General features: G+C 46.7%; 1 protein-coding gene across 1 annotated transcript in view; it reads right to left on the reverse strand.

Moving 5' to 3' along the window:
• Window positions 1–25,000, reverse strand: part of LOC128018227 (uncharacterized) — a 48,899-nt gene that overhangs the window by 13,102 nt on the left and 10,797 nt on the right. The window contains exons 17-62 of the mRNA XM_052603612.1: window positions 24,679–24,855; window positions 24,556–24,587; window positions 24,388–24,479; window positions 24,237–24,259; window positions 24,114–24,135; window positions 23,970–23,997; window positions 23,811–23,886; window positions 23,508–23,666; window positions 23,208–23,419; window positions 23,033–23,121; window positions 22,843–22,961; window positions 22,563–22,739; window positions 21,276–21,307; window positions 21,104–21,201; window positions 20,993–21,018; window positions 20,873–20,894; window positions 20,735–20,762; window positions 20,582–20,654; window positions 20,341–20,487; window positions 16,678–16,874; window positions 16,437–16,531; window positions 16,238–16,350; window positions 15,499–15,675; window positions 15,383–15,414; window positions 15,198–15,295; window positions 15,032–15,054; window positions 14,601–14,622; window positions 14,437–14,464; window positions 14,192–14,276; window positions 13,949–14,095; window positions 13,430–13,638; window positions 13,191–13,294; window positions 12,997–13,109; window positions 12,755–12,910; window positions 12,394–12,602; window positions 10,541–10,626; window positions 10,330–10,457; window positions 9,589–9,714; window positions 9,184–9,377; window positions 8,845–8,933; window positions 8,617–8,750; window positions 8,404–8,522; window positions 7,904–8,021; window positions 7,611–7,826; window positions 3,818–3,988; window positions 1–26 (exon numbers count right to left, since the gene is read on the reverse strand). The exon at window positions 1–26 is cut by the window's left edge and continues 124 nt beyond it. Of these exons, the coding sequence (XP_052459572.1) occupies window positions 1–26; window positions 3,818–3,988; window positions 7,611–7,826; window positions 7,904–8,021; window positions 8,404–8,522; window positions 8,617–8,750; window positions 8,845–8,933; window positions 9,184–9,377; window positions 9,589–9,714; window positions 10,330–10,457; window positions 10,541–10,626; window positions 12,394–12,602; window positions 12,755–12,910; window positions 12,997–13,109; window positions 13,191–13,294; window positions 13,430–13,638; window positions 13,949–14,095; window positions 14,192–14,276; window positions 14,437–14,464; window positions 14,601–14,622; window positions 15,032–15,054; window positions 15,198–15,295; window positions 15,383–15,414; window positions 15,499–15,675; window positions 16,238–16,350; window positions 16,437–16,531; window positions 16,678–16,874; window positions 20,341–20,487; window positions 20,582–20,654; window positions 20,735–20,762; window positions 20,873–20,894; window positions 20,993–21,018; window positions 21,104–21,201; window positions 21,276–21,307; window positions 22,563–22,739; window positions 22,843–22,961; window positions 23,033–23,121; window positions 23,208–23,419; window positions 23,508–23,666; window positions 23,811–23,886; window positions 23,970–23,997; window positions 24,114–24,135; window positions 24,237–24,259; window positions 24,388–24,479; window positions 24,556–24,587; window positions 24,679–24,855 (4,847 nt within the window). The remainder of the gene's footprint in view (window positions 27–3,817; window positions 3,989–7,610; window positions 7,827–7,903; window positions 8,022–8,403; window positions 8,523–8,616; window positions 8,751–8,844; window positions 8,934–9,183; window positions 9,378–9,588; window positions 9,715–10,329; window positions 10,458–10,540; window positions 10,627–12,393; window positions 12,603–12,754; window positions 12,911–12,996; window positions 13,110–13,190; window positions 13,295–13,429; window positions 13,639–13,948; window positions 14,096–14,191; window positions 14,277–14,436; window positions 14,465–14,600; window positions 14,623–15,031; window positions 15,055–15,197; window positions 15,296–15,382; window positions 15,415–15,498; window positions 15,676–16,237; window positions 16,351–16,436; window positions 16,532–16,677; window positions 16,875–20,340; window positions 20,488–20,581; window positions 20,655–20,734; window positions 20,763–20,872; window positions 20,895–20,992; window positions 21,019–21,103; window positions 21,202–21,275; window positions 21,308–22,562; window positions 22,740–22,842; window positions 22,962–23,032; window positions 23,122–23,207; window positions 23,420–23,507; window positions 23,667–23,810; window positions 23,887–23,969; window positions 23,998–24,113; window positions 24,136–24,236; window positions 24,260–24,387; window positions 24,480–24,555; window positions 24,588–24,678; window positions 24,856–25,000) is intronic.

A 25,000-nucleotide genomic window follows, 5' to 3' on the forward strand; every position in this document is an offset into this window, starting at 1 on the left:
TCGGGCGAGCTGTTGACCGTGATGATCTAAAGAGAGACAGAGAGACGTCAGGAGACGAGCTGAGCCGAAGCAGAGAGACAGACGTCAGGAGACGAGCCGAGCCGAAGCAGAGAGACAGACGTCAGGAGACGAGCCGAGCTGAAGCAGAGAGACAGACGTCAGGAGACGAGCCGAGCTGAAGCAGAGAGACAGACGTCAGGAGACGAGCCGAGCCGAAGCAGAGAGACAGACGTCAGGAGACGAGCCGAGCCGAAGCAGAGAGACAGACGTCAGGAGACAAGCTGAGCCGAAGCAGAGAGACAGACGTCAGGAGACGAGCCGAGCCGAAGCAGAGAGACAGACGTCAGGAGACGAGCCGAGCCGAAGCAGAGAGACAGACGTCAGGAGACGAGCCGAGCCGAAGCAGAGAGACAGACGTCAGGAGACGAGCTGAGCCGAAGCAGAGAGACAGACGTCAGGAGACGAGCCGAAGCAGAGAAACAGACGTCAGGAGACGAGCCGAGCCGAAGCAGAGAAACAGACGTCAGGAGACGAGCCGAGCTGAAGCAGAGAAACAGACGTCAGGAGACGAGCCGAGCCGAAGCAGAGAAACAGACGTCAGGAGACGAGCCGAGCTGAAGCAGAGAAACAGACGTCAGGAGACGAGCCGAGCCGAAGCAGAGAAACAGACGTCAGGAGACGAGCCGAGCCGAAGCAGAGAAACAGACGTCAGGAGACGAGCCGAGCCGAAGCAGAGAGACAGACGTCAGGAGACGAGCTGAGCCGAAGCAGAGAGACAGACGTCAGGAGACGAGCCGAGCCGAAGCAGAGAGACAGACGTGAGGAGACGAGCTGAGCCGAAGCAGAGAGACAGACGTCAGGAGACGAGCCGAGCCGAAGCAGAGAGACAGACGTCAGGAGACGAGCCGAGCTGAAGCAGAGAGACAGACGTCAGGAGACGAGCCGAGCTGAAGCAGAGAGACAGACGTCAGGAGACGAGCCGAGCCGAAGCAGAGAGACAGACGTCAGGAGACGAGCCGAGCCGAAGCAGAGAGACAGACGTCAGGAGACAAGCCGAGCCGAAGCAGAGAGACAGACGTCAGGAGACGAGCCGAGCCGAAGCAGAGAGACAGACGTCAGGAGACGAGCCGAGCCGAAGCAGAGAGACAGACGTCAGGAGACGAGCCGAGCCGAAGCAGAGAGACAGACGTCAGGAGACGAGCTGAGCCGAAGCAGAGAGACAGACGTCAGGAGACGAGCCGAAGCAGAGAAACAGACGTCAGGAGACGAGCCGAGCCGAAGCAGAGAAACAGACGTCAGGAGACGAGCCGAGCTGAAGCAGAGAAACAGACGTCAGGAGACGAGCCGAGCCGAAGCAGAGAAACAGACGTCAGGAGACGAGCCGAGCTGAAGCAGAGAAACAGACGTCAGGAGACGAGCCGAGCCGAAGCAGAGAGACAGACGTCAGGAGACGAGCCGAGCCGAAGCAGAGAAACAGACGTCAGGAGACGAGCCGAGCCGAAGCAGAGAAACAGACGTCAGGAGACGAGCCGAGCCGAAGCAGAGAGACAGACGTCAGGAGACGAGCTGAGCCGAAGCAGAGAGACAGACGTCAGGAGACGAGCCGAGCCGAAGCAGAGAGACAGACGTGAGGAGACGAGCTGAGCCGAAGCAGAGAGACAGACGTCAGGAGACGAGCCGAGCCGAAGCAGAGAGACAGACGTCAGGAGACGAGCCGAGCCGAAGCAGAGAGACAGACGTCAGGAGACGAGCCAAGCCGAAGCAGAGAGACAGACGTCAGGAGACGAGCCGAGCTGAAGCAGAGAGACAGACGTCAGGAGACAAGCTGAGCCGGAGCAGAGAGACAGACGTCAGGAGACGAGCCGAGCTGAAGCAGAGAGACAGACGTCAGGAGACGAGCCGAGCCGAAGCAGAGAGACAGACGTCAGGAGACGAGCCGACCCGAAGCAGAGAGACAGACGTCAGGAGACGAGCCGAGCCGAAGCAGAGAGACAGACGTCAGGAGACGAGCCGAGCCGAAGCAGAGAGACAGACGTCAGGAGACGAGCTGAGCCGAAGCAGAGAGACAGACGTCAGGAGACGAGCCGAGCCGAAGCAGAGAGACAGACGTCAGGAGACGAGCTGAGCCGAAGCAGAGAGACAGACGTGAGGAGACGAGCCGAAGCAGAGAGACAGACGTCAGGAGACGAGCCAAGCCGAAGCAGAGAAACAGACGTCAGGAGACGAGCCGAGCTGAAGCAGAGAAACAGACGTCAGGAGACGAGCCGAGCCGAAGCAGAGAGACAGACGTCAGGAGACGAGCCGAGCCGAAGCAGAGAAACAGACGTCAGGAGACGAGCCGAGCTGAAGCAGAGAAACAGATGTCAGGAGACGAGCCGAGCCGAAGCAGAGAGACAGACGTCAGGAGACGAGCTGAGCCGAAGCAGAGAGACAGACGTGAGGAGACGAGCCGAGCCGAAGCAGGGAGACAGACGTCAGGAGACGAGCCGAGCTGAAGCAGAGAAACAGACGTCAGGAGACGAGCTGAGCCGAAGCAGAGAGACAGACGTCCGGAGAGGAGCTGAGCCGAAGCAGAGAGACAGACGTCAGGAGACGAGCCGAGCCGAAGCAAAGAGAGACAGACGTCAGGAGACGAGCCGAGCTGAAGCAAAGCAGAGAGACAGACATCAGGAGACGAGCTGAGCCGAAGCAGAGAGACAGACGTGAGGAGATGAGCTGAGCCGAAGCAGAGAGACAGACGTCAGGAGACGAGCTGAGCCGAAGCAGAGAGACAGACGTCCAGAGACGAGCTGAGCCGAAGCAGAGAGACAGACGTCAGGAGACGAGCTGAGCCGAAGCAGAGAGACAGACGTCAGGAGACGAGCTGAGCCGAAGCAGAGAGACAGACGTCAGGAGACGAGCCGAGCCGAGCCGAAGCAGAGAGACAGACGTCAGGAGACGAGCTGAGCTGAGCCGAGCCGAAGCAAAGCAGAGAGACAGACGTCAGGAGACAAGCTGAGCCGAAGCAGAGAGACAGACGTGAGGAGATGAGCTGAGCCGAAGCAGAGAGACAGACGTCAGGAGACGAGCTGAGCCGAAGCAGAGAGACAGACGTCCAGAGACGAGCTGAGCCGAAGCAGAGAGACAGACGTCAGGAGACGAGCTGAGCCGAAGCAGAGAGACAGACGTCAGGAGACGAGCTGAGCCGAAGCAGAGAGACAGACGTCAGGAGACGAGCCGAGCCGAAGCAGAGAGACAGACGTCAGGAGACGAGCTGAGCTGAGCCAAGCCAAAGCAAAGCAGAGAGACAGACATCAGGAGACGAGCGGAGCCGAAGCAGAGAGACAGACGTCAGGAGACAAGCTGAGCCGAAGCAGAGAGACAGACGTGAGGAGACAAGCTGAGCCGAAGCAGAGAGACAGACGTGAGGAAATGAGCTGAGCCGAAGCAGAGAGACAGATGTCAGGAGACGAGCCGAGCCGAAGCAGAGAGACAGACGTCCGGAGACGAGCCGAGCCGAAGCAGAGAGACAGACGTCAGGAGACGAGCCGAAGCAGAGAGACAGACGTCAGGAGACGAGCTGAGCCGAAGTAGAGAGACAGACGTCAGGAGACGAGCCGAAGCAGAGAGACAGACGTCCGGAGACGAGCTGAGCCGAAGCAGAGAGACAGACGTCAGGAGACGAGCCGAAGCAGAGAGACAGACGTCAGGAGACGAGCCGAAGCAGAGAGACAGAGAGACGTCAGGAGACGAGCCGAAGCAGAGAGACAGACGTCCGGAGACGAGCTGAGCATAGAGACAGACGTGACAGACATGTGTGAATGTGAGCGAGGGTCACCTGGCTGACGATGGTCTGCTGGACGATCACAGGTGCACTGAGGACATTAGTCATGAACACTTCAGATTTCATTGCCTCCAGGAAGATATTTCCTGAGATTACTCTGAAGATTGATGTTTGAACACCGATGATCAGCGATCCCAAGTTCTGCAGACTGGCTGCATTAGTAATCTGTCACAGATACACACGTGTGTTAATACATCAAACATTACATGACACACAGTTTTCAGCGATACACAATATTCAATATTTGCCGATATACGACATGGCGATGTTTTTCAAATAATTATGGCCAATACTGATGCCGATTATATATTTTATTTGAAACAACACCAAGTCTCTCTCCTTTGCAGAAATGATACATTATTTGTAACTTGTGTTAGAACTAATAAACATTAATAAAGTTCTTTTTTTTTTAAAGACAATAAAATAAAATTATCAGATGCAGGTGAAACCTTTACATTTTATTTGTGGATTTAACATTAATAGATGGTTTGCAGCAAAAGGGCAAATCTTTTAGAGCTCCTTGTATTTTCATAAACCAAAGTAAAGATTTTATAACATCAATTGCTGCTTTAATTGTATTTTGTTTTTTATTTGATTAGAAGGCCTACAGCGCCCCATCATAAATAAAGGCCTCACCGGAGGAGCGTTGATCCTGACACACACCTGATTGACCCTGACACACACCATACGTGTTGTTCTTTACTCACACACCAGACGTGCTGTTCTTTACTCACACACCAGACGTGCTGTTCTTTACTCACACACCAGACGTGCTGTTCTCTACTCACACACCAGACGTGTTGTTCTCTACTCACACGCCATACGTGTTGTTCTTTACTCACACACCAGACGTGCTGTTCTTTACTCACACACCAGACGTGCTGTTCTTTACTCACACACCAGATGTGTTGTTCTTTACTCACACACCAGACGTGCTGTTCTTTACTCACACACCAGACGTGTTGTTCTCTACTCACACACCAGACGTGTTGTTCTCTACTCACACACCAGACGTGTTGTTTTCTACTCACACACCAGACGTGCTGTTCTTTACTCACACACCAGACGTGTTGTTCTTTACTCACACACCAGACGTGTTGTTCTCTACTCACACACCAGACGTGTTGTTCTCTACTCACACACCAGACGTGTTGTTCTGTACTCACACACCAGACGTGTTGTTCTGTACTCACACACCAGACGTGTTGTTCTCTACTCACACACCAGACGTGTTGTTCTGTACTCACACACCAGACGTGTTGTTCTCTACTCACACACCAGACGTGTTGTTCTTTACTCACACACCAGACGTGTTGTTCTCTACTCACACACCAGACGTGTTGTTCTTTACTCACACACCAGACGTGTTGTTCTTTACTCACACACCAGACGTGTTGTTCTTTACTCACACACAAGACGTGTTGTTCTTTATTCACACACCAGACGTGTTGTTCTTTACTCACACACCAGACGTGTTGTTCTTTATTCACACACCAGACGTGTTGTTCTCTACTCACACACCAGACGTGTTGTTCTTTACTCACACACCAGACGTGTTGTTCTTTATTCACACACCAGACGTGTTGTTCTCTACTCACACACCAGACGTGTTGTTCTGTACTCACACACCAGACGTGTTGTTCTGTACTCACACACCAGACGTGTTGTTCTGTACTCACACACCAGACGTGTTGTTCTTTACTCACACACCAGACGTGTTGTTCTTTACTCACACACCAGACGTGTTGTTCTTTATTCACACACCAGACGTGTTGTTCTCTACTCACACACCAGACGTGTTGTTCTCTACTCACACACCAGACGTGTTGTTCTCTACTCACACACCAGACGTGTTGTTCTCTACTCACACGCCAGACGTGTTGTTCTTTACTCACACGCCAGACGTGTTGTTCTTTACTCACACGCCAGACGTGTTGTTCTCTACTCACACACCAGGCGTGTTGTTCTCTACTCACGCACCAGACGTGTTGTTCTCTACTCACGCACCAGACGTGTTGTTCTCTACTCACGCACCAGACGTGTTGTTCTTTACTCACGCACCAGACGTGTTGTTCTTTACTCACACACCAGACGTGTTGTTCTCTGTTCTTTACTCACGCGCCAGACGTGTTGTTCTCTACTCACGCGCCAGACGTGTTGTTCTCTACTCACACGCCAGACGTGTTGTTCTCTACTCACACACCAGACGTGTTGTTCTTTACTCACACGCCAGACGTGTTGTTCTCTACTCACACACCAGACGTGTTGTTCTCTGTTCTTTACTCACGCACCAGACGTGTTGTTCTTTACTCACACACCAGACGTGTTGTTCTCTACTCACACACCAGACGTGTTGTTCTTTACTCACACACCAGACGTGTTGTTCTTTACTCACACACCAGACGTGTTGTTCTTTACTCACACACCAGACGTGTTGTTCTTTACTCACACACCAGACGTGTTGTTCTGTACTCACACACCAGACGTGTTGTTCTCTGTTCTTTACTCACACACCAGACGTGTTGTTCTTTACTCACACACCAGACGTGTTGTTCTTTACTCACACACCAGACGTGTTGTTCTTTACTCACACACCAGACGTGTTGTTCTTTACTCACACACCAGACGTGTTGTTCTCTACTCACACACCAGACGTGTTGTTCTCTACTCACACACCAGACGTGTTGTTCTCTACTCACACACCAGACGTGTTGTTCTCTACTCACACACCAGACGTGTTGTTCTTTACTCACACACCAGACGTGTTGTTCTTTACTCACGCACCAGACGTGTTGTTCTTTACTCACACGCCAGACGTGTTGTTCTCTACTCATGCACCAGACGTGTTGTTCTCTACTCACACACCAGACGTGTTGTTCTTTACTCACACACCAGACGTGTTGTTCTCTACTCACACACCAGACGTGTTGTTCTCTACTCACACACCAGACGTGTTGTTCTCTACTCACATTCTCAGACTAAATGCCGTGATCTCATCAACATTCAGACAGTTCAACAGATCCTTCATGAATGACCGCACTGCTGACCTGATCTTATCACTCGCACACGTGAGCTACTCTCTTATCAACATCATTTCATTGTCAAACCAGTGTTTACATCTTAACCCTTCATCGACTGATGCTCTGATAATAATAACCATCTCTAACAGTTTCCCTACTGTACCTGAACTGGCAGAGATTACTGTGAGCAGATGTGTCAAATACTGGAGTAATTTCTCTTGATTACTTGAGTATTATTTGGGGGGTTTGTACTTTATTCAAGTATAATTTAAATTGATTACTTGTACTGTTACTTGGTTACACTTTCTGGAAAAAAACTGAACTTTTAACTCCTTACATTTGTGTTTTATCTTATGCACAATAAACATGGTAAACAGAAGTGGAAATGTGTGTTTCTGGAGCGAGAACCAGAGAGTTTTCACACATCTAGCACACACATTTCTCCTTCATTAGTGACGTTCATCGGGTACATGTTCAGGATCAAATCTGAGGAAACATAGTGAGGTAGCAAAGGCTTATTCATTATTCTCTTTGTTTTATAGAGCCATTAGCGGTGCAATATATTGGCTGAATATAATTAATATTCTTTTTGGGAATGTTATTAAATGTTACAAATCTCAAAAAGAAAAAGTGTTTAAATGAAGGTTGTAAGTTAAATAAAGTCACTGAATCACAGGTTTATTTAACACCACTGATTGATTCAGGAATGAAACATCACTCAGAGACTCGTAAGGTGAATGGGCTGAATCGGTGTTGGTGGTGTGTACCTGGTAAACTCCAGACGACAGCAGGGTTTGGACGATCATCATGGCCTGATCGAGGTTCCAGCCCTGAACCAGACTCAGCACAGAGAGCGTGTTGAGCAGCACACTTCCTCCAGCGCCGCTGATCTGAGCCGTGCTCAAACCCGTGGACGACTGACCCAGAGCCGAGATGCTGTTCACTGTCAGATTCACTGCGTTACTGGCCAGAGCCGCAGACACCTGCACACACACACGTCCAGCTTACTTCTGCTGACGTAAACACACACACAAACACACACACACACTTTAGTACTTACCTCGGGGAGTACATCTGTGCAGTTCTGATGGACACTGGATGAGACGATCTTCAGCTGCTCTGGACTCAGCTGAAGGAAGGAGCTCGCAGGAGCCAAGCAGAGGAACTTCTGAGGAAGACTGAACACAAGCAAACACTGAGCAGGCTGGTCTGCTCTTAACTGATCTATAGTTCAGACGTGGACAAAACCATCAAACCAGACCAACCTTCTCAGGGGAGTTTCAAATGATAGTATTATAAATAAGTGTGTAATGTGAGGTTTAAACTAGTCTTCGTTTGATTAATGAGTGGCTCATGCTGGATTTAAATGACTCTATTGACATTGTCATTATGTCATTGTGGAAACTTTCCATTACACAAAAGATTCTTTAAAATGAAAAAGGGTTCTTAAAATATTCTTGATACTAAGAAACGATGGTTCTGTTAAGAACTGTTGACTGAAAGATTGTATATGGCATCAGGAGTGTGTTTGAGTAAGATGTGATTGCTGGTGTCTCTCACTAGTAGGCGCTGAAGGACGGATTCGTCTCGAACAGCCGAGTCACGTAGTACTCCATCACGTCAGCAGGAACGCTGATCTGACCAAAGAGCTGCAGGTTCTCCAGATTCATGAGGAACGGCTGAAAAACAAACACGTTTTTGAGGGTGAAGACTATTCTGTTTAGTGTGAACGGATACAGTTGACAGAAAACAGATCTGTGTGTGTTGACACACCTGAATGGAGCCAAACTTTAGGAGGTCATCCAGTGTGATGAAGCTCAAGAAGACAGAGATGTAGTCTGTGAACCAGGCGGTGGAGTTGAGATCCGGGCTGGAGGTGTTATAGCATGTAGGAGTTGAAGCTGAAGCTGAGAACACAAAGACAGACACAGCTCACTGTCAGACAAACCCTCAGATGACTGGACATCAGAATCCCTCACACACTCGATCAGAGGGACTCACAGGTGTTGAGGTAGATGTGGATGGTGTTGTAGATGTCTCTCTGAGAAAACTCTGCCCTAGTGTAGTTGTATTGAGCCATCACTGAAACACTGAACAGAGAAACACACAGAATCTGTCATCAGTCTTTAGAAGAGAACTGCACTGAGCTAGTGTTGAGCCTTGATGAGATTCTAGTGAAATGAAGAATAAACACAATCAGGCCAAAATTACGTTCATTTGGACTTTGTTTCAAAACACTTTACCCAAAGTGTCTACGGTCACACTAACCAGAGCTCTGTGAAGGGCATTTCTGAGGGACATCTCTACACAACAATGTGATGGAGAAAACCTGCTACTCACAACTTCTTGAAGGAGAGACAGGAGGCGTTCATCATGATGTCTGGAGCGATGAACTGTGAGGTGAGGAGAGGCAGGTACTGAACCAGTCGATGATCGAACCACTGATTGACCTCAGACTGGACGTCCAGCTTCAGAACCAGAGGCCAGACGCAGGACAACACCTGCCGGGCCAAACCCACGGGCAACAGCGGCTCCTGCGGGACACACAGAGAGGGCTTCTTCATTTAGGACTCGTCACAGTTAGCACTGAAAACCGGAGCTGGTTTGGCCGTTTCACAGTAAAGGAGAATAATTCATAAGCTGATAATCGTTTCAAGTGCTTAATATAAGGTTTTCAGAACCAGATATCATCAGGTTTAAATCTAGAGAGTCATTACATTCGTATATGGTGACAGAGGTCCGTACCGTCTGTAAGTACTGGGGCGTCTTTGGGTAAATCTTGAAAAACCGGCAGATTTGGGTAACATCGTCCACAGTGTTGGGTCGGTTGAGGAGACTGCTGACCTCCGCCGGAGACACTGACTCCATCAGCTGTGAGGACAATATGAAGAGTTAAAGCTGTGCTCAGTGATGTGGTGCACATTGTTAAATGTTTTTTCTCTAAAGCAACGGTTCTTTTAGACCCCCACTGTCCGAGGTTACCCTCTAAGGTTACACTTTATTTCGATAGTCCACTTTAGACAATTTACTGACTATAAGTAACTTTGTAACTACATGTCAACTACATATCAACTAAATCTCAGAAATTTGCAACTACATGTCTACTAACTCTCAGAGTAGACTGTTAGGGTAGGTTTAGGGTTAGTGTTAGGGGTAGGTTTAGGCTTAGTATAAGTTGACAGTTAGTTGACAAAGAAAGTGTTAGAAGATATTAAGCAGACAGTCTGCTAATACTCTACTAACTGCTAGTTGACATGTAGTTGCAAAGTTACTTACTGCTAGTAAAATGTCTAAAGTGGACTATCAAAATAAAGTGTTACCCCCTCTAATTATAATCTATAAACAGTTAGGGTCGTCTTCTGGCTCCCACCTGGACCCCTGGTTGAGAACCACTGATTTAAAGAAATGACCATAACCTTCAGCTATTATAACTCAATCAGTGCATCTAATCAGTGATGGGCGGATGGAGGCGGATGAGACTCTGACCTCTGACACGCGGCCCGGCGGCATCAGCGACAGGAAGGTGGTCAGATCGGGGAACTGGAAACTCATGAAGGAGGAGGTCAGGAAAGCGTAGTAGCTCTGGTTACCATAGCAGCGCAGTGGGGCGGGGCCTGTGGAGACAGAGGGATGCTGGGTGAGTGGATGGAGGGATGAATACAAGTATGGATGGATGGACGGATGGATGGATGGACACCTGTGAGAGAGCCGAGGATCAGCTGGTAGATCTGATCCTGTGTCTCCGGCTGGAAGGAGGAGCTGGACGAGTTCAACAGCTGCACCCTGGAAGAGCAAACATCAGTGAACACGCAGGCGAGGTGTGTGTGTGTGTGTGTGTGTGTGTGAGAGAGAGAGAGAGAGAGAGCGAGAGAGAGAGAGTGTGTGTGTGTGAGAGAGAGAGAGAGAGAGAGAGAGAGAGAGAGAGAGAGAGAGAGAGAGTGACACTGCCTCAGCCCGACCTTATTTAACATCTATATCAATGAACTGGCAGATCTTCTGGACCAGTCCAACAGTCCAGGACTACAATTACACCACACAGAGGTCAAATATCTACTGTATGCAGACGACTTACTAATTCTGTCTAAAACACCAGAAGGTCTCCAGAACAACCTCGACATTTTAACTAAATACTGCCAGGATTGGGCCTTAGACGTCAACATCCCAAAAACTAAGATTATGATATTTCAGAAAAAGCCCAGAAATCTAGAACATAAACATTTATTCACATTAAACAACACCACACTTAAACATACTTTACAATATACTTATCTTGGTCTGGTTTTAACTCCCACTGGAAATTTCAAATTGGCAATTAAAACATTACTTATAAAAGCCCGCAGGGCACTACACGCTATACGAATGAAATTATTTAAAATAAACATCCCCATCAGAATCTGGACAAAGATCTTTGATCGTGTGATTCTGCCCATTGCCCTGTATGGAAGCGAGATCTGGGGTCCAGCGAGTAAAGACTGGAACAAACACCCTTTAGAAGCTCTGCATGTGGAGTTCTGCAGAAGCATCCTTCACCTGCACAGAAACACTCCTAATAACGCCCGTCTTCCCCTAAACCTCATCATTAAAAAAAGAGTTTTAAAGTTCTGGATCCACTTAAACTCTAGTTCAGAAGATTCTCTTCATTATAAAGCACTAAAAACACAAAGAAAGAGTGCTCAAAGTAATCTTTGTGTAATGGTATCAGAGCTAACTAACAAAGCACTCGATATCACCAATCCTGAAAAACATGGAAGAATCAAAGAGATTATGAACGAAGAGAAGGAGACATACATACAGTATTGGAAAGAACAAACCAAAGAGCAAAGTCGCCTCCAGTGTTATCTGAAACTCAACAGAGAGTACAGTATGGCTGACTATCTGCTCTCAGTCAGGAATATAACACACAGACAGTTACTGACCAAGTACAGACTGAGTGACCACCAGCTGGCCATAGAGAGAGGACGACACAGAAAGAGCTGGTTACCCAGAGAAGAGCGAGTGTGTGACGAGTGTAGATCAGGATCAGTCGAGACTGTGATAAATACACATCTCTGAGAGACTCACTGTACAGTCAAATACAGCACAACACTCCTGAGTTCCAGTCACTCAGTGAACATGACAAATTAAAAATATTACTGGGTGAAGGACCTGCTTCCTCTGTGGTAGCACATTATATTTACAAATGCCACAAACTAAGAGGTAAAGAGTGAACACATCTACATTAGAAGTACCATCAATGTTTATGAAAATGTATATAGATTTATTTTGCATGTATTTTATTCTATTTTATTTAATTTTTTCTTATGGATATATATGAATTTTTGCTTTGTTTGTTTCTATTCTGCTATGTACAATGCTTTGGCAATATGTACCTTTGTATGTCATGCCAATAAAGCAATATGAATTGAATTGAATTGAGTGTGTGTGTGTGAGAGAGAGATAGTATGTGTTTGTGTGTGTGTGTGTGTGAGAGAGAGAGAGAGAGTGTGTGTGTGTGTGTGAGAGAGAGAGAGAGAGTGTGTGTGTGTGTGTGTGTGTGAGAGAGAGTCTTACGCCTGCTGGCTGATGGGACAGGGTCTCTGCTGGACGATGCTGAAGTAGGACGTCACGTGCTGGACGGTGATGTTGACTATGAAGGACGGCAGTATGTTCAGGATCCAGATCTGCAGATCAGCATCTGAGGATGTGGTCAGATTGGCCCTGGCCAACACCTGCTGCAGAACCGCCTGCTGGACGGGGGACGGGAGAACCACACCCTGCACCTGACAGATACACACCACAGCCAATCAGAACACAGAGACGCCTCAGACGGCCAATCAGAGAGAAGAGCAGAGCATCTGAGCTGTGACTGGCTGAGAGTATCTACGTAAGCTGTATGTGTGAGTGTGTGTGTCTGTGTGTGTGTGTGTGTCACCTGTAGCGTAGTGGAGAGGGATGAGAAGAACTCTGTGAATCGAGCGTCTGGCACGTAGAGCAGCAGATTATTAACCACCGCAGCGCTGGACAGGACTCCAGGAGAGCTGGACGCCTCCACTAACTGCCTCAGGCTCAACAGACTCAGAGTGTCCAACTACACACACAGAGAACACGTCAACACACACATCTGTACACGCCAAGTAAGTGTGTACCTGTAACTGTAAGTGTGTGTGTTTGTACCACACTGAAGCTGGGGTTGAGTGTCTGCAGGTCAGTGACTGTGGTGAAAACAGAGAAACGTCCGAAGCTGCTGATCAGCCAATCAGAGCTGCTCTGAGAGACGTTCACACACCCTAAACACAGAGAAACACGTCACAACTGAGTGTCTTCATCACAGATTCCTATGTGTGTGTGTGTGTGTGTGTGTGTCCAACCTGCAGTGCTGTTCTGAGAGAGGAAGACTTTGATGAAGTCAACGTAGAAGTTAGATTGTGTATCAGTGGACATGACGTCAAAACTCTGACTGAAGCTCCTGACACTGTGAGAGAGACCAAACTTCATCAACATGACTGTGTGTGTGTGTACGTGTGTGTGTGTGTGTGTGTGTGTGTGCGGTTACCGTTGCTGCTGCTGTAGGTGATGTTGTGTGTGTGTGTGTGTGTGTGTAACTCACACGCTCCTGTATGTGTTGCAGCTGAAGTCTCTGGTGGACAGACAGGACAGGAACGTCTCAGAGGCGTAGGGTAAAAATGGGCGGAGCCTGGAGTCAAACCAGCGCTGGACGAACAAATCATCTCTCAGATTGGTGGAGCTGAAGGAGCTCAGAGTGACTTCTCCAATCACATTCAAGAATGAGACTGCGGGGCGGGACTTATTCAGCCTCTGACAGAGATGCACACAGTTGTTAATTATTTGCTTTAATTTACTGATTTAGTTTGACTTTGTTTTTAATTTTATATTTTAATATGTTATTAATTTATTTGTTAATATTACTGTTGTCATTCTCCACAGACAAGCTATGAACATCTCAGACATCTTAATGACATGAATTCAGAGTTTTCTGACATTTTCAAAAGTGTTGACTAAAGGCCAAAGCGCAGAGAAAAAGATATGTTTTCAGTGTTTGTGGACTGAAGGAGATGTAGGCTGGACTGCAGTGGACAGAGAGGAGTGTGTGTGTGTGTGTGTGTACCGTGTGTGTGAGCAGGTCGAGCGCTGGACCCAGCACAGGGTTGACCTTCTGTGTGAAGAGCTTCCACGTCTCCTCAGACACACTCTCATTCCCATTGAGTCCGCATGACAGCACCGTCGCCAGGTCCTGTGAGCTCAGAGCTGTCAACTGAACACACACACACACACTAAACACATGCTTACAGAGACAGAGAGTGTGTGTGTGTGTGTGTTCACACGTCTGTGGACGGTGTGTTTCACGCACCTCTGCACAAGCGTACTGTGTGATGCTGAATTCACAGAGCCGACTGCCATCATGAGATGAGCCGAGATACGGCGACACAACAGAGCTGGAACACACACACACACACACACACACACACACACACACACACACACACTCTTATGAGGATGACAGACACTTCAAACCACCAATCAGAGCTCAGATACTCCACTGACTGTTTCATCAAATAATCATTTTGAGATCTAAAGTCATCTGAAGGCTCACACCTGTTGATGCTCCCGCACACTGTGGATTCTGAGAGAGAGAGAGAGAGAGAGAGAGAGAGAGAGAGAGAGAGAGAGAGAGAGAGAGAGAGAGAGAGAGTCAGCTCACATAGCACATGACTAGAGACAGACAGAACCAAACTAATCAATCACAGATGATCACTAACCGTTCACTGGTGTGACGCCACACTGAAGAACACAGAACAGACACACATGAGCTTAAATCATCAGCATACTTTTTAAAAAAAAGAGTACTTATGCAAATAATATCATGCATTTAAATGCTTTTGTAATGAAAAACTAGTTTTATTATATAACACAAAATAATAATCAAGTGCTTTACAAGTGCTTTAGTATGTTAGTCAATACATCAAAATGAGTGCATTCTTTAAAACATGACTTTAAACCATAATGTTTTGAAATGCACTTTTAAAGGGACTGAAAGTTTGTTTACAAATTACAAGTTTGAAAGTGTGTTTAAGCGTGTCAAGAAATCATGAAAAGTCTCTCTTAAAATACAGATTTTTTATTAGACTTTTAAGATTTGAAGTACAGTACAAGTGCACAATCAACAGAGTTAAGCACCTTCAACACTCACCTGTCTGCTGGAGCTCACACAACCTGAGACAGAGAGACACACTCATGAGTGTGTGTGTGTGTGTGTGTGTGTGTGGTCTGATACACACTAACACAGGGAACTGAATTCAGATGAACTTGTGACTAAAATCAAATGTCTCATGATAGTGAAAGTGTTCTGGTCTCACCCTGCGGCACGTTCTGAAGAAGAGCTGATCTACTCCTCAGAATCACAGACTCCAGATCCACCGACACACGGACCATCAGATGATCCAGACGGTGGAAGCTAGCGGACACACAGACAGACAGGTGTGTGAGCACGAGACCGAGAGATTCAGCACACGAAGCACATTCAGTATATGATGACACTCACATGATCTGATATGATGTGCAGGAGACGTTCCTCTGTCAGAGAGAAACACATCCAGGTGTTAACAGTGCGACAGTAATGAGAAACAGATGCAGAAGTGCCCTGAGAAACTCTCTTACTGTCTTTGATGACTCCACCATGATGGGAAGCATGGAGATGATCCTCTCTCTCTGTGGAGACGCCGTCAGGTGATCGAACACGGCATTGATGACCACACTTTTCTCTGGAAGACCAGGAACGTCGTCAAACATCAGCCCGACCAGCTGCTCTGGAGACAGATAGAGCAGGCTGCTCATCTGGAACACAAGCAGATTTCAAGTTAAAACAGCTCAAAAACACTGTGTTCTAGTAAAATACTTTGAGAAGCAAAACTGTGGAAGATATTGCATCCCGTTTTGAGAGAACCTTGAATTAAATATCTTACTTCTTGCTTTAAAGTCAGCATTCAAAGAAAATTCACCTACTCTTCTGAACATTTCATCTGTACATACGTTACATTTATTAAAAATTCAGTATTGTTTAATCAGAATGTCATAACTGGATCTTCCACAGATTTTTCAGATTGTTTAATCCACTAAAAAACCCAGCCTCTTTCTTATAGTCCCCTAGAAGCTTGCATTCAGATCTGCCAACATTTTGGGAGAGCCACGCCCACAGAATCAAGCCCCTCCTTAAGCTCCACCCCTGCAAGCTCATGCTCATCTACATACCAGTGTCCGAGAGCCACGCCCACATCAATATAACACTTTATGCTTAGTATCTAACTCAGTTGCTTCTCAGGTAACTGTAGTGTTTTCCAGGTGTTTAGAGGTCTGATGTGAAAGCTCAAATACTGAGGGATGCAGAGTAAACATGTACCGGGTTGAACTGTGGGTTGAGCAAGATCAGCTGATTCAGAGGAACGAGGGCAGAGAACTGGCCGAAGTTACTGATGAGCCACTGAGAGCTGTTACTGGACACACACGCCGCACCTGAACACACACACACACAGCAGTACAGTGTTATTGATGAGCTGATCTGACCTGGACAGATACACAGAGGAGCGTCTGATCAATACCTGGTCTCGAGAGGAACGGCAGGATGAAGTCTGACACGGTTATCTGGCGCTGAATCTCATCCATATGGGAAAACCCTGCATCGAACGCTCCAACCCTTCACCACACACACACACACACGTCAATATCACAACACATAGACTGCAAATATAATCTGATTCACTGATGCTCTGATCCAGAAAACACTACTTTCTTCAGTTTTTAATATTTAAACAGAAAGAGAGGGACATCTGGGCTGTTTACACTGTGTGGAAGCTCTGGCAGCTGAAGTTCTTGCTGCGCAGACACTGCAGATAGGTTCTGGACGCTCTCGGCAGGAACACTCGCAGGTGTTTGTCCATCCACAGCGCAGCTGTGCTTTCGTTCATCAGTCTGTCCAGCCGCAGCTCCCTCAGGACGTCCAGAACCACAGGAACAGAGCGACTGCTGCCCCACACCGACTGAAGAAGATCAGCACAGATCACTCTCACTCCAGACAGCATCCTCACACACTCACACTCACCGACTGAAGATCAGCACAGATCACTCTCACTCCAGACAGCATCCTCACACACTCACACTCACGGACTGAAGAAGATCAGCACAGATCACTCTCACTCCAGGCAGCATCCTCACACACTCACACTCACCGACTGAAGATCAGCACAGATCACTCTCACTCCAGACAGCATCCTCACACACTCACGCTCACCGACTGAAGATCAGCACAGATCACTCTCACTCCAGACAGCATCCTCACACACTCACACTCACCGACTGAAGATCAGCACAGATCACTCTCACTCCAGACAGCATCCTCACACACTCACACTCACCGACTGAAGATCAGCAAAGATCACTCTCACTCCAGACAGCATCCTCACACACTCACGCTCACCCACTGAAGATCAGCACAGATCACTCTCACTCCAGACAGCATCCTCACACACTCACACTCACCGACTGAAGATCAGCACAGATCACTCTCACTCCAGACAGCATCCTCACACACTCATGCTCACCGACTGAAGAAGATCAGCACAGGTCACTCTCACTCCAGGCAGCATCCACACACACTCACACTCACCGACTGAAGAAGATCAGCACAGACTACTCTCACTCCAGACAGCATCCTCACACACTCACACTCACCGACTGAAGATTAGCACAGATCACTCTCACTCCAGACAGCATCCTCACACACTCACACTCACCGACTGAAGATCAGCACAGGTCACTCTCACTCCAGACAGCATCCTCACACACTCACACTCACCCACTGAAGAAGATCAGCACAGATCACTCTCACTCCAGGCAGCATCCTCACACACTCACACTCACCGACTGAAGAAGATCAGCACAGACTACTCTCACTCCAGACAGCATCCCCACACACTCACACTCACCGACTGAAGATCAGCACAGGTCACTCTCACTCCAGACAGCATCCTCACACACTCACACTCACCGACTGAAGAAGATCAGCACAGATCACTCTCACTCCAGACAGCATCCTCACACACTCACACTCACCGACTGAAGATCAGCACAGATCACTCTCACTCCAGACAGCATCCTCACACACTCACACTCACCGACTGAAGAAGATCAGCACAGATCACTCTCACTCCAGACAGCATCCTCACACACTCACACTCACCGACTGAAGAAGATCAGCACAGATCACTCTCACTCCAGGCAGCATCCTCACACACTCACACTCACCGACTGAAGATCAGCACAGATCACTCTCACTCCAGACAGCATCCTCACACACTCACACTCACGGACTGAAGAAGATCAGCACAGATCACTCTCACTCCAGACAGCATCCTCACACACTCACACACACACTCACCGACTGAAGATCAGCACAGATCACTCTCACTCCAGACAGCATCCTCACACACTCACACTCACCGACTGAAGAAGATCAGCACAGATCACTCTCACTCCAGACAGCATCTTCACACACTCACACTCACCGACTGAAGATCAGCACAGATCACTCTCACTCCAGACAGCATCCTCACACACTCACACTCACCGACTGAAGAAGATCAGCACAGATCACTCTCACTCCAGACAGCATCCTCACACACTCACACTCACCGACTGAAGATCAGCACAGATCACTCTCACTCCAGGCAGCATCCTCACACACTCACACTCACCGACTGAAGATCAGCACAGATCACTCTCACTCCAGACAGCATCCTCACACACTCACACTCACCGACTGAAGAAGATCAGCACAGATCACTCTCACTCCAGACAGCATCCTCACACACTCACACTCACCGACTGAAGATCAGCACAGATCACTCTCACTCCAGACAGCATCCTCACACACTCACACTCACCGACTGAAGAAGATCAGCACAGATCACTCTCACTCCAGACAGCATCCTCACACACTCACACTCACCGACTGAAGATCAGCACAGATCACTCTCACTCCAGACAGCATCCTCACACACTCACACTCACCGACTGAAGAAGATCAGCACAGATCACTCTCACTCCAGACAGCATCCTCACACACTCACACTCACCGACTGAAGATCAGCACAGATCACTCTCACTCCAGACAGCATCCTAACACACTCACACTCACCGACTGAAGATCAGCACAGATCACTCTCACTCCAGACAGCATCCTCACACACTCACACTCACGGACTGAAGAAGATCAGCACAGATCACTCTCACTCCAGACAGCATCCTCACACACTCACACTCACCGACTGAAGATCAGCACAGATCACTCTCACTCCAGACAGCATCCTCACACACTCACACTCACCGACTGAAGATCAGCACAGATCACTCTCACTCCAGGCAGCATCCTCACACACTCACACTCACCGACTGAAGATCAGCACAGATCACTCTCACTCCAGACAGCATCCTCACACACTCACACTCACCGACTGAAGATCAGCACAGATCACTCTCACTCCAGACAGCATCCTCACACACTCACACTCACGGACTGAAGAAGATCAGCACAGATCACTCTCACTCCAGACAGCATCCTCACACACTCACACTCACCGACTGAAGAAGATCAGCACAGATCACTCTCACTCCAGACAGCATCCTCACACACTCACACTCACGGACTGAAGAAGATCAGCACAGATCACTCTCACTCCAGACAGCATCCTCACACACTCACACTCACGGACTGAAGAAGATCAGCACAGATCACTCTCACTCCAGACAGCATCCTCACACACTCACACTCACCGACTGAAGATCAGCACAGATCACTCTCACTCCAGACAGCATCCTCACACACTCACACTCACCGACTGAAGATCAGCACAGATCACTCTCACTCCAGGCAGCATCCTCACACACTCACACTCACCGACTGAAGATCAGCACAGATCACTCTCACTCCAGACAGCATCCTCACACACTCACACTCACGGACTGAAGAAGATCAGGACAGATCACTCACACTCCAGAATGCATCCTCACACACTCACACAGAGTTCAGACTTCAGACTGTGCTGTTTAAACTCACACCATTGACTTCTACTGACACACCGATTCTGATCGGGACATTTTAGTCTCATTGATATACTAGCTTTAATAGTTTGACTTTAAGTTTTTGATTTTATTTATTTCAGATAATTTTAGTTATTTTACTGCCTCAAGTTAAACTTACTTCATCTTAAACTGATCTCAACATAAACTTATTTTTAAAATCAATGTTTTATCTTTTTAATATTATTCCACGAACTAATGATGACAAGTTAATGTAACACATTAACTACAGTAAACTAATGGACATTGTTGTAAATTGTTAGCATGTGTATGGTTTCAGTTTCAGCTGCAGTGTGAATATGAATCTGAATCTGAATCCGATTCTGATTCTGAATCTGAATGTGAATATGAAGAGCGTCTGTCCTGTACCTGTTTGGACAGCTGCTCAAGGGCGACGTCCAGCAGATGTGAGACTCTGGTCAGGAGCAGTTTCCAGCTTTCAGCTGAGCTTATGGCATCATTAGACAGATACATGTCCAGCAGGGAGACCAGATCCTCCAGACTCACATTCAGCACCTAAACACACACACACACACACACACACGTGAACACACCTGTTTACACCTGATTATAGAGCCGTATTCTGGCACATAGACTCATGTGTGATTACCGGGGCACATGCAAGCTCGGCGATACTCCAGCCACACAACAGTTTATTGTGCGGACACTGCTGTGCTGCAGAACTGGACAGAGAGGACACAGTTAGTCAGAGCTGGGAAAAACTAAACAAGAAAATGAAGCAGTGATTAAAGCTTTACGCTACCTGTCCACGCCGCTGCACACCTGAGTCTCTGAAACACACACAAACAGAGGAAAACATCAACACACAACTCTACACACACATCTGATCAAGAACAGATAGTGATTTAGTTCTTAGAGATCAACAGGAATCACTCAATACCGTTGAATGGAGTCACGGGACACTGCAGAAGATAAGAACAGAGCAGTGTTAAATGGACACAACAGACTTAAAGTGGTTTAATTCCATAAAAATTAAAGTGATTTTAAATAACAAACACACCTCATTCCCTTGGGGGAGAGTGCAATCTGTGAGAAAGTAAAAAACAGCATTAATAAGGAACATGTGATAAGACTGTAGCGTCTGACAGAGAGACAGGTGATATGCCCTGACCTGCAGGAGCCGTGCTGCTGAAGTTATAAACACTGGTCCAGATGACCGGCTCCAGATCACCCACTCCTGAGCTCAAGATCTGCTCCAGCCTCGTCAAGCTGATTCACAGCACAACAGTAGTCAAGAAGATGTGATCGTGAATGAAACTGGTTAGTAATAAACAGACACTTACATGATCAGGTTGGTATGACAGCTGAGTGGACTCTAGAAAAGAAAACCAGTAGAACTCATTTATTTCCATTCAGAGGAATATCACTGTAAGCAGCAGTGATAGGGATGAGCACAGAATAAACATTATAACAGAAGCGTGATCAAAAGCTGAATAGGACACTATGATAATGAAATGGGTTTGATTACAGATAGTTTGTTTGCAGTATCAACACTTGAATGACATTTACAGTTTTTTACAGATGCTAGGACACGTTTCTCAATACTTAGGTCACTTTTGCAAAACTCTTCACACAGTTTTCCTAACCATCTTTCAGCTTGGCAAAGCAGTTCATTTCACATTCAGAATGCACTACAACTACCAAAACACTTTCTTCAGGTCTCGAATCAGCTCATTCTTCCAGAACACTAGCAAAGGTTGACAGTCGACAAACACACTTTGTCACCCACAAAACAATGAGCTAAAAAACACTAACAACATGTAGCATTATATGTTTTCTTGTGTTAAACAAGGACACATCTCTGTTCATAATTCACTGCAATATGTGTTACTGGAATGAATCAGACATGATGCAGAATTCATCAATATTTTATGACGTTTATTTATTTGTATTTTTATGCACTGAGTAATTCCAAAATACAATAATTTGTATACACACCATCCACTGATAGTGATACAATAGTAATGCTAATCTACTAATTGTCCAATCGTTTTTATAGCATTTCATTTTAAGAAATACTGATATACAAATATTACTGTAGAAATGTAGCAAATTGCTGTCTTATTCAGTTTTGAACTGCTATTGTTTTGAACATAAGTTTAACAGTTTTGAAACAGTATGTAAGCATGTGTAAATTGGCCTGTGTGTATAAAGAGTTTTGGCAGTTGTGTGTCTGAGTGAGAAAATAATTCATGAAATTTGAGAGATGTAGTCACTGAATGCATTTTGTGCCAAAGCAATGATAATTGATCCTCAGTTTAGCTCACATAGACTTCTGTTGTGCTCACTGTGTGAAGAGTTCTGCAAACGTGACCTAGGTATTGAGAAACATGTGCTAGCATCTGTAAAAAACTGTATACAAGTACTGGTGTAATTCAATAGAGAATTGTGTTTCTACATCATATACATTGTGAGCTTTCCACTGCAGAACTGGAGATACAGACCTCACATTTGGCTAAATAAATGTTAAGACTCTGTCAAATGAGCGCGCCAAATTTCTACTTCTTAATATATACACAGTTCTAGAAACTGCTGAAGACCTCCAGCCTTATCTCTAAAAAACCTCTCACCTCTGTGGAGAAGATATACAGGAGCTCAAGAACATCGGGAAGTCTTCGTTCCACAGGAGACAGCAGCAGATGATCAAACACTCGACTGATGACCACATCCTTCACTGGAAGACCAGGGAGATCCTCAACCATCAGGCTGACCATCTGCTCTGGAGTGAGACTGTTCAGGGTCTCCAACTAAACACACACAGATGGACAGAAGACAATCAGTGAAGGCTAAAGATGTTGGTGCTATTTATGTCAGTCTTCTTTGAAGGAATGTGAAGATGTGGAGACTTACAGGATCAAAGAGTCTGTTGATGGAGAGCAGATCTGTGAGAGACACGAACTGAGAGAACGGGCCAAAGTTCTTCTGCAGCCACTCAACACTGTTGTTAGCAGTCGACACACAGCCCGCATCTGACACACACAACACACACAGTGAAATCACCAGAACCTTCATATGAAACATCTGTGAACCTCCACCTCACCTGTTGCGTTTCTTCTCAGGAAGGGCAGAATGAAGAAGTTTGCCATGTCTCTTCCTTGAATCTCATTGACGAGTGGGACCTCTGACAGACTGAGAGATGATTGCAAATAATGTTGAACAAGCATCTTATCAGCTCATGACAGTCTTGAGCTATTGTTGGGGAAATCTTTTCTTACATGTGCTGGTAAGTTTGGCAGCTGAGGTTTTTGCTGCTGGTGCACAGCAGTAGGGATGGTGACGCAAATGGTAAAAACGGCTTCAGATATTGACCCAACAACATGCTGATGAAAGAGAGGTCTGTCCATTGGTCAGGACTGATGCGCTCCAGTCTCAGCTCTCCAACCACATCCAGCACTTGGGACACGACATCACCTCTGATTGGCTGAGACTGATGATGTAATGAGGAGGAATTACTGTCAGATTCCCAGTCAGTCTAACAGTGAACACTAGAGGACACATGCACAAGACTCATTTACCATATTTGCTGCTGCGCTGGAGAATATGACGAGGGCTCCGTCCAGAACATCATTTGCTTTGGTGAAAAGCAGTTTCCAGATCTCCTTGGAGTAACTTCTGCTGCTTGAAAGTTGACACTTCAGGAGTTCAGCCAGGTTTCCAGCAGTGATGCCGGTGAGCTACAAACACAGAAGATTTCAGCAGTGGACATCAACGTTCAGGAAATATCATGCTGATTCCAGAAACTGCTGCACATCTGGAGGAACACAGATTCCCAGACAATCATCAACATCAAGTGAGTTTTCTGTTGATGGTCTTCTTACCGAAGAGCAAGCGTACTGCTGCAGGTCCACACCACAGGGGGCGCTCACGAGTGCAGCGGACAGCAGAGTCTCGTTACTGTGGAACACATATACTCTTCTCATTATTTTGATTTACTTGACATTAATATCATTTTGACTTAAGTCCACAATGAATACTACCTCCTGATTCCATCACAAATCCAGGTTACTGTAAAAGTAGAAGAAGGAAAATATGAAAACAGACAGGAGTATATATTTGAATTGACATTGCATTATGTTGTTTCTCTACAGTACTTTACAGCTTATTTACAATATTTAACTTACCATTGATCGGTGTTGAAATACACTGCAAAGCACATGACCACAAATCAATAATAGTTCATTAAGTACTTTTCTTTTACGTTTGTGAAAATATCAACTCTTGAGATTAAAACTTGAGTTTCTTACCGTAACAGGTGGAGCAAAACAGCCTGTTAAAGACACAATAGTACAAGCTCAGAGTCATAGTATACAAAAATGTGTTTGTCAATCAGCTTAAGACATAAAGTTGTTCTGCCATAATGTAAATGTGTTTTATGTTTCATGCATGTATCTGTACCAGGAGGGGCCATGTGTTCCAGCTGACTCGTGTAGTTCTTGATGGGTTCCGTCATGTGTGGAGGAACCACAGACTCCTGCAGCCTCTGAACGCTGAGAGAGAGAGAGAAATCATCAGAACCTGTGACTGAAGGGACTCTAATAGAAACAGTGCTGACGTGGTACTTACATCTGCTGGTATGATGAGCACTCCAGACCCATCTGACATCAAAACAAAACCAGAAACAATTCAGCTTAGCCCAAAGCGATCATACGTGCTGCACTCTGCAGTCTTTGGACGAGATGCTCTTACCTGGCCAGCGAGTCTGATGAGATATTCAAGCATCTCAAGCAGACCACGGTCTTCAGGAGAAACCAGGATGTGATCAAAAACCTTGTTTATGATGATGCTTTTCTGTGGCAGACCTGCAAAATCCTCAACTATGAGTTCAGCTGTCTGTCTGGGAGAGAGAACCACCAGAGCATCAATCTGAAACAAACAGAAATAGCGTTATCAGTCACATTAAACAGAGAACAGATCTAAATCTTTGTTTTAGAAACACAATAAAAAGCTGAAATGCTGCAGATGGTCACTTTAAGGACCCTGGTGCACTAACAGATCCTAAGCCAGGTTT

Source organism: Carassius gibelio, chromosome A1 (assembly GCF_023724105.1).
Source record: "Carassius gibelio isolate Cgi1373 ecotype wild population from Czech Republic chromosome A1, carGib1.2-hapl.c, whole genome shotgun sequence".
NCBI lineage: Eukaryota > Metazoa > Chordata > Actinopteri > Cypriniformes > Cyprinidae > Carassius > Carassius gibelio.